This window comes from Podarcis erhardii, assembly GCF_964252035.2.
Source record: "Podarcis erhardii genome assembly, chromosome: 13".
Lineage (NCBI taxonomy): Eukaryota > Metazoa > Chordata > Lepidosauria > Squamata > Lacertidae > Podarcis > Podarcis erhardii.
The window spans coordinates 41599591-41614620 of NC_138502.1; the positions used below are offsets into that span (position 1 = coordinate 41599591).

Here is a 15030-nt window from a genome sequence, read left to right on the forward strand (position 1 = left end):
CCTGATAAGGTCAGCAACTTTTGATTTCTTTTCTACCTAATGTAAATATTGCTCTTGGATAACTTGTCAGATACATCTTTTAAGGGTAGCATGCCAGAGCATGGTGCAAATGATGCTCTTGAGCACCTCCCCAATAAGGAAAGGTTACATTTGAGGCTCTTTTTTTGTTTAAACAGGCATGATAGAGGTTATACTGGGTGTAGAAAAAATACAGTTGACTTGCAGAGTACACAGGGGTTACACTCCAGGAACTGTGTATAACCAAAATCACATAGTCAAAGCAACCCTGGAACTGCCCCCATGTGAGCATCTCTACATTTTTGAAGCTGATGCACTGAGCAGACCTCATCCCCCAAGATCTTGCTTACTGGGCGCTGGGAGACTCCTTTGAGATCCCAGTGCTTTTGCACCTTGCAAGTGTTTACTTTGTGCGATTTCAGCTGGTGGCTGGCCACCAAGCTTGTAAAGATCATGCAAGTTAAATGCACATAAGTTGCAAGTCGACTAGTTTATTTTTACCCCACCCTCTTCATCTTATGAAGCTGAACGGTGGGAAATTGAGAACACGTGTACTATTTCACACAGCACATAAGTTATCAAATTCGACAGATTCATTAAGGATAAGGCTATTAATGGCTATGCACTACCTCCTTTAGCAGAGACCACATGCCTCTGAAATCCAGTTCTTGGAACACGCAAGCAGGGAGGTGCTCCTTGTCTTGTTTGTGACTTTCCATAAGCAACAGACTGGCCACCGAAAAATTGGAATTAGATTTGGTCAGATGCCGCACGATTCTTCAGCATGGCCCAGGAGCTATCCCCTTCCCAACAATGGCCAGGGCCTGCAGGGAGATGCTTCATGAATTGAACATTAGAACGTAGGGGCTGGAAAAACACCGAGGGACACTCCCCCTCCCCCCCCCAAAAAAAGGGACAGAGAAAGAACAAGGGGGAAATACTAGAATAATAGTAGTGGAAAAGGCAGGGGAAATAGCAAATTAAAACCAGAGCACAAGTCAGATCAAAGACAGCAACATTCACATCTCCTTTGGGCAGGCGACTAAAGAAGCAGGAGGAAGCCTATACAGATTTCCAAGACTGTGTCCCCACCTTGAGTAAACTGGAGCACAAAACCCTGGATGTCTCGTACACCAGCCTGAGAATCCCCACCAGGAACACATTGCTGCATATTCTGTCAAGATCATAATCACAAACAGGAAGCAAGAAAACTGTATTACGCTTTATTTTTAACCATTTTTGTGGAGGCAATGGAATTACTGTCTTTTTGCTCTGCTCCTCTGTTGCAGGTAGGAAATTCTAGCTTTCCAGAGTGAGGTGACATGCGAAGGGGACAAGTCTCTCCAACACAGGACATGCCTGAGTACAGATGCCCAGTACAGATTAGTCAGCAATCAGGACAGTGAATGTAAAACTAGCAACCAGGCAAATCCAGTATAGCCATTTTGACTGCCACATGCCAGATCAGAGGCATCCCATGTTCAGGAAAGAGAAAGAGGTCCCTTCCTGGCATCTATTCACCATCACTGTTGTCACTGCTTTCTGCTGTCATATCAGCCAGAGCTTTCCTGTAAGGAAAAAAGTACAGAGCTCAGAGATAAAATTGTTAAGTGGGTATTATAAAGCCCCATCAAATTACTAGCACAACCCTCCTGTTGCTGGCAGAGCCGTGTCTGATTAAAAACGGTTAGAGGCAGGAGCAATATAAGAGGCAGTTGGGAGTGAAGACTGGACATTGCTTTGAACTCAAAAGTGTTCATCCACGGTTCACCCATTTCCCGAAGCTCACCTTTGCTCTTCAGAGAGCTGAAATTCTTCCAGAGCTCTCCTGGCAAGCTTTGAAGTTGATTGCAAGCTGAAGTCTGCAGCAAACTTTACCAGGTCAAGGGCCTGACTTGGCTCTTTGCTTTGCTTAATGCAATTCAAGACTTCATCCATCACCAAATCACTGCATGAGAGAGAGAGAGAGAGAGAGAGAGAGAGAGAGAAAAGCATGGATGCTCCAATGGTATTCATGGTAAGGCTGCATTTAACACGCTATTCTATTCCCAGAACAACAATCTTAACTAGTGGGGGCGGGGAATAAAAATTTCACAATTGTTTCTGACCCAGGGACTTTAGCCAAGTTTCTTTCATTTACCGTATTTCTTGACATATTTATATGCAAGTGTGGGTGGCGATGTGGGTTAAACCACTGAGCCTGGGGCTTGCTGATCAGAAGGTTAGCGGTTCGAATCTCTGCGACGGGGTGAGCTCCCGTTGCTCGGTCCCTGCTCCTGCCAACCTAGCAGTTCGAAAGCACACCAAAAAGTGCAAGTAGATAAATAGGTACCACTCTGGCGGGAAGGTAAACGGCGTTTCCATGCGCTGCTCTGGTTCGCCAGAAGCGGCTTAGTCATGCTGGCCACATGACCCGGAAGCTGTACGCCGGCTCCCTCGGCCAATAAAGCGAGATGAGCACCGCAACCCCAGAGTCGGCCACGACTGGACCTAATGGTCAGGGGTCCCTTTACCTTTACCATTTGCTACCAATACCAAATGTACCCCTTTGCTGTCACCCCTAAGACAAGCTAAGCCCCATATGCAAGCAGAGGTTTGGTCAATCCAACCAACCAAAACGATACCTTCCTTTCTTAAGAAGCTCTGTATGAAAGCTGGGACAAAGATTATACAGCAGATCTGCTGGCAGGAACTCCCAGCTTGAGCTACGCTACCCTTGCATGAAAAGCTCGCTCATACAGTGCTAAGACATTCTAGCTTCAGCGCTCAGATGTTTTGGACTATACTACTGGCTGGAGCTAATGGGAGCTGGTAGTCCGGCAGGACTTGAAGGCACCAGATTTAGAGAAAGCCAAGATCAAGGCTACAAAAACTCCTAGGCATGAGGAAGTGGCTGTGGTTGTGGTTGTGGTTAGAAAAGCAGCAACAGTACATAATGGAATTTAGTTCTTGGTGCAGAAAGTTTTGGGACAGGAGTCTACTCCAGCTTTCACTCCCCTATGTACAGGGATTCTTAAATTCTTTTACAGTTAAGTACTGGAAAGGAGAGCTCACCAAACGTGCACTGTTTCAGATCCAAATATGTCTCTGCAAAGCATTCAAGATGCAAAAATCTCTGCCTATCAGGTTTCAAGGTATTTAGGGGCAGATGGTAAGCAAGGTGCAACACACAATTCTTCATACTCTAAAGTAGACATGTCAATTGCTGTTTTCACTTTCAGTTTGCACCACAAGCATACCAGGCAGTCAACGTAACACAAGCAACGTGTAAAGAAATAAGGAAATGTGATGTGCAGCAGCTGCAAACACCTCATTATAGTATGCTTGTGAACATAACCCAAGTCAGGAGAGCCCTTGATGTGGAGTTTGTCCTCCACATGTGGCGGAGCCCAGCAAAAAGGACCATTCTGAGTTGTGGAAAGCGTTAACTAAGAGATAAAAGGGGCTGGGGTTTTTAATGAAAGGGAAGAAGAGGAACAGATTTAAAGTATCCCCTATCTCTTTTATACGGTAAACAATAGTAGCATTGGGGCATTTGGGCAGTAGATGAGCTTACCTGGGAATTCGATTCTGTTTCTTAAACAGCTGCAGCATATTCCTATTTGGAGAGAAAAGTTCTGAATTGCACTGATTTTTTTTATTTTTAAAAAAGTTCTGTTCTTAATCAAGGAGGGGATATGAACTGTTTCAGTCCTTAGATCAGACTTAACCCATTTCTCATCAACCCCTTCTGCAAAAAATGCATTCGGTCAAAAAGGAACTATGCCTGTGAAACACAAGCTCTGAACCTAGGAAGGTACTAATGCCCTTTTCAATTGTACACATCTTGAATTTAGCACTCAAGTCAAAAGAATGCAAAAGTCATGTTACTTAAAGTAAACATGATGCACTGAAGGTCCCTTCAATGTATCAGTATTGAATCACATGGGTGGCTATGGCTTTCCCAAAATGGCCTAATATGTGTAAATAAACCATATGTATGTCATAAAGGGGACACGGGTGGCGCTGTGGGTAAAACCTCAGCGCCTAGGACTTGCCGATCGTATGGTCGGCGGTTCGAATCCCCGCGGCGGGGTGAGCTCCTGTCGTTCGGTCCCAGCTCCTGCCCATCTAGCAGTTCGAAAGCACCCCTAAGTGCAAGTAGATAAATAGGGACCGCTTTATAGCGGGAAGGTAAACGGCGTTTCCGTGTGCTGTGCTGGTGCTGGCTCGCCGGAGCAGCTTCGTCACGCTGGCCACGTGACCCGGAAGTGTCTGCGGACAGCGCTGGCTCCCAGCCTCTAGAGTGAGATGAGCGCACAACCCTAGAGTCTGTCAAGACTGGCCCATATGGGCAGGGGTACCTTTACCTTTTTATGACATAAAGACACTGCAGTCCCCACTGCGCCTAATTGTTCAAAAGGAAACACAAGCCCCTCAAAACTCCCTGGTATCTTTTCACTGCTCTGCAGATTTTGGGAGGTGGCAAAATCCAAGTTACAGACAAATTCTCGAGCTTGCAAAACTGTTACATTAGTCATATATTTCTAAACCAAAACAAAAAGCATTTAAACTACCTGTGACATACTTCTTGATTAATTTTTGTAGGGAAGATCAAGGCAGTTAACACATGAATGTCACTGGAGTTAAATATTAACTGAAACCTGAAATATGATACAAATAAGCTTACAAATGTTACATTGGTCACCAGTGAATTACCCTTGCTTTACTTACCAGGCTTCCTGCATTCGCCCAGCCCTGGCAAACAATATAGTACAATTACCCAGTGAAGTCGCTGTCCATTCTAGGGTTGTTTGTCTCCTTTCCTGTGCCTCACAGAAAGATTTTATATCTGCAGCACAGTCAGCAAATGCTACTCGAGTCTGAAAAATATTGGACAAACCAAAATGTTTAAGCTCACAGAGGAAGCTATACAAGCATTTTTTTATACTGTAGCTTTTAGAAACCGACTCATCCAAGTAAATTCACTTTTTACCTAATGAATAAGTAGGGGGAAAGTTCCAAAAGTACTAGGAATACTGTAGAAAACATCTTCCCATTAAGCTTTTAGCAACAGTGACTAGCAACTCGCCAAGAGAAGCTACTGAAATATACCAATGGTATATTGAAATATATCCAGAGTTGCATTTCTCCCAGACTCTGTGGTAAAAACCCACCTTTTTTGCTGGGCTTTTAGTAGCTGATTGGCTGAGTAACTTCACCGTTTTTACTCAAGCTGCTTACGCAATTTATGAGAACTGTTTTAATGCTTTTATTTTGTAGTATGTTTCAATACAGTGGTACCTCGGGTTACATACACTTCAGGTTACAGACTCCGCTAACCCAGAAATAGTACCTCGGGTTAAGAACTTTGCTTCAGGATGAGAACAGAAATTGTGCTCCGGCGGTAGCAGGAGGCCCCATTGGCTAAAGTGGTGCTTCAGGTTAAGAACAGTTTCAGGGTAAGAACGGACCTCCGGAACGAATTAAGTACTTAACCCGAGGTACCACTGTATTACAATATGCTATTGTAAATTACGCTGTGACTATTGTTGGTCCAGATGAACCAACTCTTCACACCGCAAGAGTCTCACCTAGACTCACCTCTGGGGGCTGCGTATCTCTGGCCATGAGGGCCAGAACCTCTTCTGTCATAGCAGGTCTGTGGCCATGTCCAAGCTGCTTGATATCTGCAGGGGTAGGGTAAAAGGCAATCATAAATGAAGCCACGCAAAGCGGATTCCTGCCCATCCATCCCAGTGGTTTTGCTGTAGGCCACATTTTTAAACTCCTATTATTCTAGCACTATTTGCATCCCGCTCTATTAACAGAGAACAGATGAACTTTAGCACTAAGCTAATGGGAAATTTTGAAGGGAAAGGGAAAGGGACCCCTCACCATTAGGTCCAGTCGTGACCGACTCTGGGGTTGCGGCGCTCATCTCGCTTTATTGGCCGAGGGAGCCGACATACAGCTTCTGGGTCATGTGGCCAGCATGACTAAGCCGCTTCTGGCGAACCAAAGCAGCACACGGAAACGCCGTTTACCTTCCCGCCGGAGCGGTACCTATTTATCTACTTGCACTTTGATGTGCTTTCGAATTGCTAGGTTGGCAGGAGCAGGGACCGAGCAACGGGAGCTCACCCCGTCGCGGGGATTCAAACTGCCAACCTTCTGATCGGCAAGTCCTAGGCTCTATGGTTTAACCCACAGTGCCACACACGTCCCATAATGGGAAATTTTGAAACTACCACCCAACTCATCTGAAAGTGCAGCAGCATCTGGGAGCAGGGATTTTTCTTTTCTTTTACATTACTATGTACAGTGTGGATAGAAATGTAGAAGTAATCCTTTTCACTGCAAAAAATGTGATTGGAATTATCTTAAGGAGAAGCCTCATCAGGCTGGTGACACCAAACAGTGGCTCTCATCAGATCAGATCTTCAAAGTTTGGTGACTCTAGAAAAGTTAAAACCAACTAATGTATATTGAAATAAATAGAACACAAAAAAGTATTAACCTTTCCAAATCTGGGGAATCATTTCCAAATGGTTCGCTGTGTCCAATGCATAAAGAAGATCCAGCATCCCTTGAGAGTTTGGGTAAAACATCTGATGAAACAAGCAAAATATTTTGGTCCACTGCAGTTTCAACGTAACTTTTTTTTTAAAAAAAGCTGTAAAGTTAACACACTAATACTTACTGATGGGACCATTTCTTTATACCACTTCATTACAACGTCAAGCTGTTCCATCATGCACAGCAAGGTAAAAAACCTTCCACTGTAGCGAGAGGAGAAAAATAAAATAAGCAAAAACCCAGCACAACTTGAGATTTCAAAAGCTTATAATACAGGATATGTAACAACCTCAACACTTAATATTAAGCTTATGTGGTTTGCCTATCCAAGTTAAAACGGGCAGCTCATATAACCTGAACTATTCAACTGGCTTGGTGGAACCAGGAAGGCTTGCTTTACTTTCTTGAAACTGGCAGATCAAGTCAGTTGTGATCAGGAGAGCGTTCCATGAGAAAGGGGGGTTCAAAAGACAACACTTTTCAACATTTCTTCGTCCCTGTTACAATCTCACTGACTCAAAAGTATGGCCTCTCCCATACACTTTGGAGATGAACTGGTTCCTGTTATGTCCCCCAATGTATTCTGCCCACATAAAATGCTTTCATTGCAAAAGCGAACATCTTCAGCTGAGCCTAGAAGTACAGCTGCATCCAAACTGACAGCACATATTCTCATCTTCCTGCTCCTGTAACCCCAGGGAGTAAGTAAAGGTAAAGGTAAAGGTAAAGGGACCCCTGACCATTCAGTCCAGTCGTGACTGGCTCTGGGGTTGCGCCGCTTATCTCGCTTTATTGGCCGAGGGAGCCGGCGTACAGCTTCCGGGTCATGTGGCCAGCATGACCAAGCCGCTTCTGGCGAACCAGAGCAGCAAACGGAAATGCCGTTTACCTTCCCGACAGAGCGGTATCTATTTATCTACTTGCACTTTGATGTGCTTTCGAACTGCTAGATTGGCAGGAGCAGGGACTGAGCAACGGGAGCTCACCCTGTTGCGGGGATTCGAACCGCCGACCTTCTGATCGGCAAGTCCTAGGCTCTGTGGTTTTACCGACAGCACCACCTGCGTCCCAAGTACCCCAGGGAGTACCAAACAATAAATACCAGTAAGTAGTCTGCTGGCCAATGTCTCCCAACATTTTCCTGTTCTCTCCTGTCTCCAGCACTTTGTGTAGCTCATAGGCAAGCTGAATATCCTTGAGGTCCAGGCACTGCAATCAAGACAGCATGAGCACTCATATTAAAGACATGCAGCACCCTGTCACACAGTGCACCACATAAAAGCTCCCCGCACTTTCCTCAGCAAGCAGAGAAGGGAATTCCCAAAGCAAAGTTTTCCAAATGATCATGAAACGGCAAGACGTAACAGCCACCCCAAACTGCTAGGGTAAGAAAGAAGATTCAGATGAGCTACAAGGAGCTATCTTTTTATTTCTTTGGCTCAGCAGAGCACCAATAGTCTAACAGGAATTTGGGGGGTATATTACCATCCATTTCCCAATCTTAACGTCGTACATCAAAGGGGTAGGAAGCCATATATATTTATATTTGGTTCCCAAGTGCCTTGCAGTTAAGGGCAAATGATTGTGTTTGAAAAGCAATTGTGCTCCCACATCAAATGTGGAACATCAGAATATTTGTCAGTTGTAAACTATATGCTAATCTCCACCAGCAATTTCTAGATCAACTCTATATCCTCAAATGGAAACCAGAGTCAGACGTCATACAATTTCTATTGCTGGGGAATGATCAGGAGCTCACCAAGTTAGTGGCTAAATATCTCTATTTGGTTTTTTGTCGTCAAAATACACTGCAGACGTCTGATCTCTCTCATCAAGAGTTGTGATGATAGACTGCTCTGTCTCCTTTCTTTTAGCAAATGTTTTGTGCCACTGGGGAAGTGGTAATTCTGTACTGATTTGTTTTGTTTTGGATGTTGTGAAAGGATAAAGGTAAAGGGACCCCTGACCATTAGGTCCAGTCGTGGCCGACTCTGGGGTTGTGGCGCTCATGTGGCCAGCATGACTAAGCCGCTTCTGGCAAACCAGAGCAGTGCACAGAAACGCCATTTACCATATTTTTTGCTCTATAAGACTCACTTTTTCCCTCCTGAAAAGTAAGGGGAAATGTGTGTGCGTCTTATGGAGTGAATGCAGGCTGTGCAGCTATCACAGAAGCCAGAACAGCAAGAGGGATCACTGCTTTCACTGCACAGTGATCCCTCTTGCTGTTCTGGCTTCTGAGATTCAGAATATTTTTTTTCTTGTTTTCTGCCTCCAAAAACTAGGTGCGTCTTGTGGTCTGGTGCGTCTTATAGAGCGAAAAAATACGGTATCTTCCCGCCAGGGCGGTACCTATTTATCTACTTGCACTTTGACGTGCTTTTGAACTGCTAGGTTGGCAGGAGCAGGGACCGACCAACGGGAGCTCACCCCGTCGTGGAGATTCGAACAGCTGACCTTCTGATCAGCAAGTCCTAGGCTCTGTGGTTTAACCTGCAGCGCCACCCGTGTCCCTTTTGGATGTTGTATGTGATGCCAATAAAAGGTTTTACGAATATGAGTAAAATACGAAACCTGCTTTTGGCCAGTTTGATCCCAATTCCCACCATCCCCTTATAATCAACTCTGCTACAACGCTCCTCCATCCAACGTTTGGAAGCTGAATCTGCTGCTCCATGTCAATTTAGGTTATTTGTTCCAATACAGTAAGTTAAAGGGCATTATGGAGCATCCCAAGGAATAATGGTTTGTAAAATCAAACCAAAAACTTGAAGGAACAGAAGGAGGTATATGTGGAAGAATTGTGCAGCTGTGGATAAAGAGGAATCTGAGTAGCAGAACAGATTTAGAGGTTTTGTTTTTTTACTATAAACTATTCAAGGGAATTCACAGGTAGCTAGAAAGCCATTATAACAGACAGTTAAGTGTTAGAAAGCAGGAACCAAATCCACTTACTATTTTCATGGCACTTGGAAAAAAGTTGCCTAAAAAGAAGAAATAGCAAACAATGTTAATCTTCAACATCTAGCAATGCAGAAGATAAGAACATCTGTCAGGCTTCCTAGCATTACTGAAATAAAATTGAACACCTAAACAAACCACTGTCTAAACCAATAGAAGTCTGGTAAAACTGTTCTTTAAGCCAAGGTAATATCTAAGATCATATCTACAATGCAAACATACAAGCTTTATACCATTTTACGGCTTTGACCACAGAATACTGTCCATCGTAGCTTGGCCAAGTGCTGAGAATTCAGTGTAAAAGAATCCTAGTCCTCGCTCCCAACTACTACTCCCAGGTTTTCCTGAGAAGTGGAGACAACTTAAAACTAATTTGATCCTAGCGTAGACCCCCCCCCCGCCATGAGATATACAACAACCTGTTAACGCTTAACAGAATAACAAAGGCACAGTACATATGCAACTGCTACCCACCATGATGGCACTTTCAAAATGAGCAGCCTTCAACTAAGCTGGGTGAGATACAGTCAGGGAGCCAAGCCAGCAATAAATCACATGGGGTATGTGAAGTTGAGGAGAAACAAGGCCTGCTCAGGGGAGCCAGGCCTAATGAGCACAGCAACTCTTCTTGATAGGACTTGCCCCTATGGGGCAGCAGTTGTGGAGTCTAAAGATCCCTGCATTCCCACAGCTGTCCAAGACTCCGCCTCTCCTGGGTCCTTTGCAAGAAACCTGAGACTACAGTGCCTGTTCCTGCTCCTCCCTCTTCTTACCTCTTCTGGTCCTGGGAGACTGGGGGGAGGGGAGCTTGTCAAAGTAGGAGGGGGAGACCCTGGCTTCTTCACTGGCCCGGCTCTTCTGCCTCTTGTCCTCCCTCCTTTCCTGCTTCAGCTTCTGAACTTCTCTCTGCCTCAGACTCTCCCCGCTCACTAAACCCTGTTACCCCTTCAGCTTCCACACCTCTTTTTCCTAGTTTTCTCCCCCTGACCACTCACTCATCCCACCGCCACTTTCCGGGCTCTGAGCCTTCTTCCCTTGGGGGTTCCTCAGCTGGTGCCACCCACAATTCTTCTGGGTCCAGCCAGTCCAGGACAGATACTATGCAAAGTAAAGCAGGCAAGATGACCCAGATGAGGGCAGCACAAGCCCACCAAAAAATCATTGCATGTTTTTGTTGTTGTTGTTTAGTCGTTTAGTCGTGTCCGACTCTTCATGACCCCCTGGACCAGAGCACGCCAGGCACTCTTGTCTTCCACTGCCTCCCGCAGTTTGGTCAAACTCATGCTGGTAGCTTCGAGAACACTGTCCAACCATCTCGTCCTCTGTCATCCCCTTCTCCTTGTGCCCTCCATCTTTCCCAACATTAGGGTCTTTTCCAGGGAGTCTTCTCTTCTCATGAGGTGGCCAAAGTATTGGAGCCTCAGCTTCAGGATCTGTCCTTCCAGTGAGCACTCAGGGCTGATTTCCTTCAGAATGGAGAGGTTTGATCTTCTTGCAGTCCATGGGACTCTCAAGAGTCTCCTCCAGCACCATAATTCAAAAGCATCCATTCTTCGGCGATCAGCCTTCTTTATGGTCCAGCTCTCACTTCCATACATCACTACTGGGAAAACCATAGCTTTAACTATATGGACCTTTGTTGGCAAGGTGATGTCTCTGCTTTTTAAGATGCTGTCTAGGTTTGTCATTGCTTTTCTCCCAAGAAAAAGGCATCTTTTAATTTCATGACTGCTGTCACCATCAGCAGTGATCATGGAGCCCAAGAATTATTGTGGTGTGTGTGCGTGTGTGGACTAGATTGCTATTTTTATAGACCCACAACAAATTGTGAAGAACACGGACCTAATATTTTATTTTGCAAGGAAAATCGATCATTTAGCCCACTTCTCACATAAAGTTTTAAAGGCCATTTTCCCCCATTCACGTTAGTCCCACATAATGCAAGATCACCACAGAATACAGAAGGGAATTCATACCATCATCTGGGTCCTGTGGATAAAAACGCTTTCCCTTAATCACATCCATTATTTCATACATCATTTCTGTTTCGCCTCGAGAAGATGCCGCTGTAGAATAACAAGACACGCCATGGCGCCATTAAGAACACACATTCAGTAGACAGATTCTACAACACGTAATCCGTATTTGGTGCTGAGGATTGCTGCGGGGCCTAGCTGGCCAAGAACGCAATACTACACTTTCAAAATGCCGAATGAGAATGTGACTGCCGTAGCAACCAGTCATTCCACCTCACAAGGTTTTGGGACAGTCAAATGCCAAGAAGGCCCTAAGAACTGCCAAAGTGCCCGGCAATCTCCTGTTAATAAGAGGGGCTGAATTATCAACAGCTTCCCACTACACGCTAGTAACACACATAATAGTTTTATACCTTAATTCAGTGTTTCCCAACATTGTGCCTCCAGCTGTTTTTGGACTACAATTCCCATCATCCCTTGCCACTGGTCTTGCTAGTCAGGGATGATGGGAGTTGTAGTTCAAAAACAGCTGGAGGCACAAGGTTGGGAAACTAGTCTTCAGGAAGACTCCAATAAGACTCCAATTTCTCCAATAAGTGGTACAAACACCATACATTTTGGATGCAATATTTTTATTTAAAAAATTCAGCCTTGCGGCAGGGCAGCATCACTCAAGATGCCTTTTCGGTCAAACAGATCTATGCTGTAGCTTAGGAAGAAGGGTCAGAATGCAGGAGTCATGTGGGGGAAGATTCCTGTGTTTAGCGCAAAGCCAGAAGGAGCTTCCAGTGAAGCACCTTGGAGGGCTGCGGTTCAAACGTCAAAAGACTACAGAAACAAACTGACTAGATATTGTTCTAATTTAGGAATCACATACCTGGTTTATAAAAGATGCCAAGAAGATGGTCAAAGGTTGCAAGGCTAGGCTCTAAAAACAAAGAGAGAGGCATATACTGAACCAGCCAATTCTGATGTTGTGGCCAAGATACAAAAATCCATTAATTCATATTCTACTCACTTGAGTACCCCCCTAATAGAAACTGAAACTGCTCCCAGAATTCCAGTTTTGTTGAGCAGGTAGTGCATTTGGGGGAACTACATGAATCTCGTGTGTGCAGTCCCTACATCAGGGGTCACCAACCTATGGCCCAGGGGCCGGATAAGGCCTGAGGGACTCGTTTATCCAGCCCGTGGCGAGCCCTGCCGCTGCCCACTCTTACTGGCGCGGCACAGGGACCCACATCTGGGTCAGAGGAACACCAGTAATAGCTTGTGCACATGGGCCTCCTCTGACCTGGATGTGCGCCGGAAATAGCATGTGCGCACGCATATGGACGCGCGCCCCGCTGCCCTCCGTGTGATCGTCGCTCGAGACACTGGCCTGAGGCAAGGAAAGCTTGGAGACCCGTGCCCTACATATTCACCACTTGAGAAGCTTTGTTAGGACAATCTTAACAGACAGCTGAGAACCTACCTATATTTAGTGCCTTCATCTCATTTAGTGTGCGAAGGGCCATACTCTTGCCAAAGGCACCACACCACCGTAGAGTCTTCAGGACAGAATTAAAAGTGAGCAGATTTGGCTGTATCTTCTGTTGAGCCATTTGGTTCAGCAAATCCTATTAACCAAGATGAAACAAAGCAAGCACTGGACTGAAGCTTTTATAAAGATGCAGGGATTTCTCTCCACTGCCACCCGCACACACACAAACCAAGAGTTGAAATTTGGGCCTCTTTATAACCCACCCTGAGTCCCTCGACCACCCTGAATATTGCCCAATAACGAAAGGGCAGGATACAAATTCACCTAAATAAATATTTGGCATGGCAAAGATACATAAAAATTAGTTATTACTCCTTACTTCAACAAGTTCCCATCTTTCAGTGTACTTTTCCCGTACTTCTGAAGCTGCTACAATTAACGCATTGAAGGTGTGCACATCAGCTGGAAGAAATGAAAAGTTGTGTTTTAAGCAACTGTACCGAACAGCGTGTGCTTTCTTCATATTTGGCTTTACACCCCACCCCCCGATTATTTGTAAGGCAGCTCAGTGTAAGGCGAAATTCTCTTGCAAGCCCGTTTCCAGGAAGCCAGCCACACGCCAGCGACGCCGGAACGCAGGTAGCTCACAATCAGCTCCCATGATCTAGCTGAGGTCCGTACCCCTGCGCCAATCATCATTGCTGCAAACGGAAACCCAGTGTGTCAGAAAGGCAGGCGTCCATCCAAGCACGACCCAAAGGGAGAAAAATGTATGTGCATGAAATATGGCCATATATTTCGGGTAACATGCCACGACACACAGGGGGAAGGGAATGAGAAGGAAAGTCCCACTCATAATTAAAAAAAATAAAAACATATTTGTACCCTGCCCTCCCCGGTCGGAGCCAGGCTCAGGGCAGCTAACATCATAAAACTAACACAGTATACAAAGAACAGGCAATCAATTAATTATAATACATCTTAAAATTAGTTCAGAGTAAATTAAAATCTGGACAGATGGCAGTCCATGGGTAAAATTGAGAGTGGTTAATATTCTCCAGGGCCAACTGTTACCACTGGTCTTATAAAGAAAGGACCTGTGAGCGGGCCAGGAGGCCTCTTTAATGCTTGTTCTTATACAGAAAGAAAAGAATCAGACTGAACCCCGACCAAAGGCCTGGCGGAACAGCTCCGTCTTGCAGGCCATGCGGAAAGATGTCAAATCCCGCAGGGCCCTGGTCTCTTGTGGGAGAGCGTTCTACCAGGCCAGGGCCAGGGCCGATAAGTCCCTGGCTCTGGTCAAGGCCAGTCTAATCTCCCTGGGGCCTGGGATCTTCAGGGTGTTATTATTTGCAGACCTTAAGGTCCTCCATGGGGCATACCAAAGCATAGTAAGCTGGACACTGAGGTCCAGCTCTGAGGGCCTTCTGGCGGTTCCCTCCCTGCGAGAAGTGAAGATACAGGGAACGAGACAGAGGGCCTTCTCGGTAGTGGCGCCCGCCCTGTGGAGCGCCCTCCTGTCAGATGTCAAGGAGATAAACTACTATCTGACTTTTAGAAGACATCTGAAGGCAGCCCTGTTTAAGGAAGTTTTTCATGTTTGATGTTTTATCGTGTTTTTAATATTCTGCTGGGAGCCGCCCAGAGTGGCTGGGAAAACTCAGCCAGATGGGCGGGGTACAAATAATAAATTATTATTATTATTTGTAAGGTGGGAGTGTGGTTGCTCACGAAGATAACAGCCAGGACTCCTGCCTCTCTTTACAGGTTTTATTGAGTGTAAAACTTATGTACAGTCCAGAAGTCCAAAAACCATGTCTGCCTTAATCGCTAGCAGATTCCGGAAGTGCCTTCTTCCTGTTTGCCCTCCAGCATAAAAGCCCGGGAAAACCCCCTCTCCTCCTCTTTTCCTTACGTGAAATTCCCTGGCGAAAGCTATGCGATGGAAGAAGCACATCCACTTCCCTGGGAGTGGTGTCTTGGCTCCCCTCAGCCTAACCGAGCCTTTGCCTCATCCCCCCCTTTCTCTTGTTG

General features: G+C 45.5%; 1 protein-coding gene across 1 annotated transcript in view; it reads right to left on the reverse strand.

Moving 5' to 3' along the window:
- Window positions 1-1227: 1227 nt before the first annotated feature.
- Window positions 1228-15030, reverse strand: part of PTCD3 (pentatricopeptide repeat domain 3) — a 28826-nt gene continuing 15023 nt past the window's right edge. Inside the window, exons 12-24 of the mRNA XM_081837849.1 lie at window positions 13376-13458; window positions 12988-13132; window positions 12391-12441; window positions 11514-11603; window positions 9532-9560; window positions 7679-7785; window positions 6701-6779; window positions 6518-6608; window positions 5602-5687; window positions 4732-4880; window positions 3575-3616; window positions 1808-1966; window positions 1228-1586 (exon numbers count right to left, since the gene is read on the reverse strand). Coding sequence (XP_081693975.1) covers window positions 1532-1586; window positions 1808-1966; window positions 3575-3616; window positions 4732-4880; window positions 5602-5687; window positions 6518-6608; window positions 6701-6779; window positions 7679-7785; window positions 9532-9560; window positions 11514-11603; window positions 12391-12441; window positions 12988-13132; window positions 13376-13458 — 1166 coding nt within the window. The 3' untranslated portion in view covers window positions 1228-1531. The remainder of the gene's footprint in view (window positions 1587-1807; window positions 1967-3574; window positions 3617-4731; window positions 4881-5601; window positions 5688-6517; window positions 6609-6700; window positions 6780-7678; window positions 7786-9531; window positions 9561-11513; window positions 11604-12390; window positions 12442-12987; window positions 13133-13375; window positions 13459-15030) is intronic.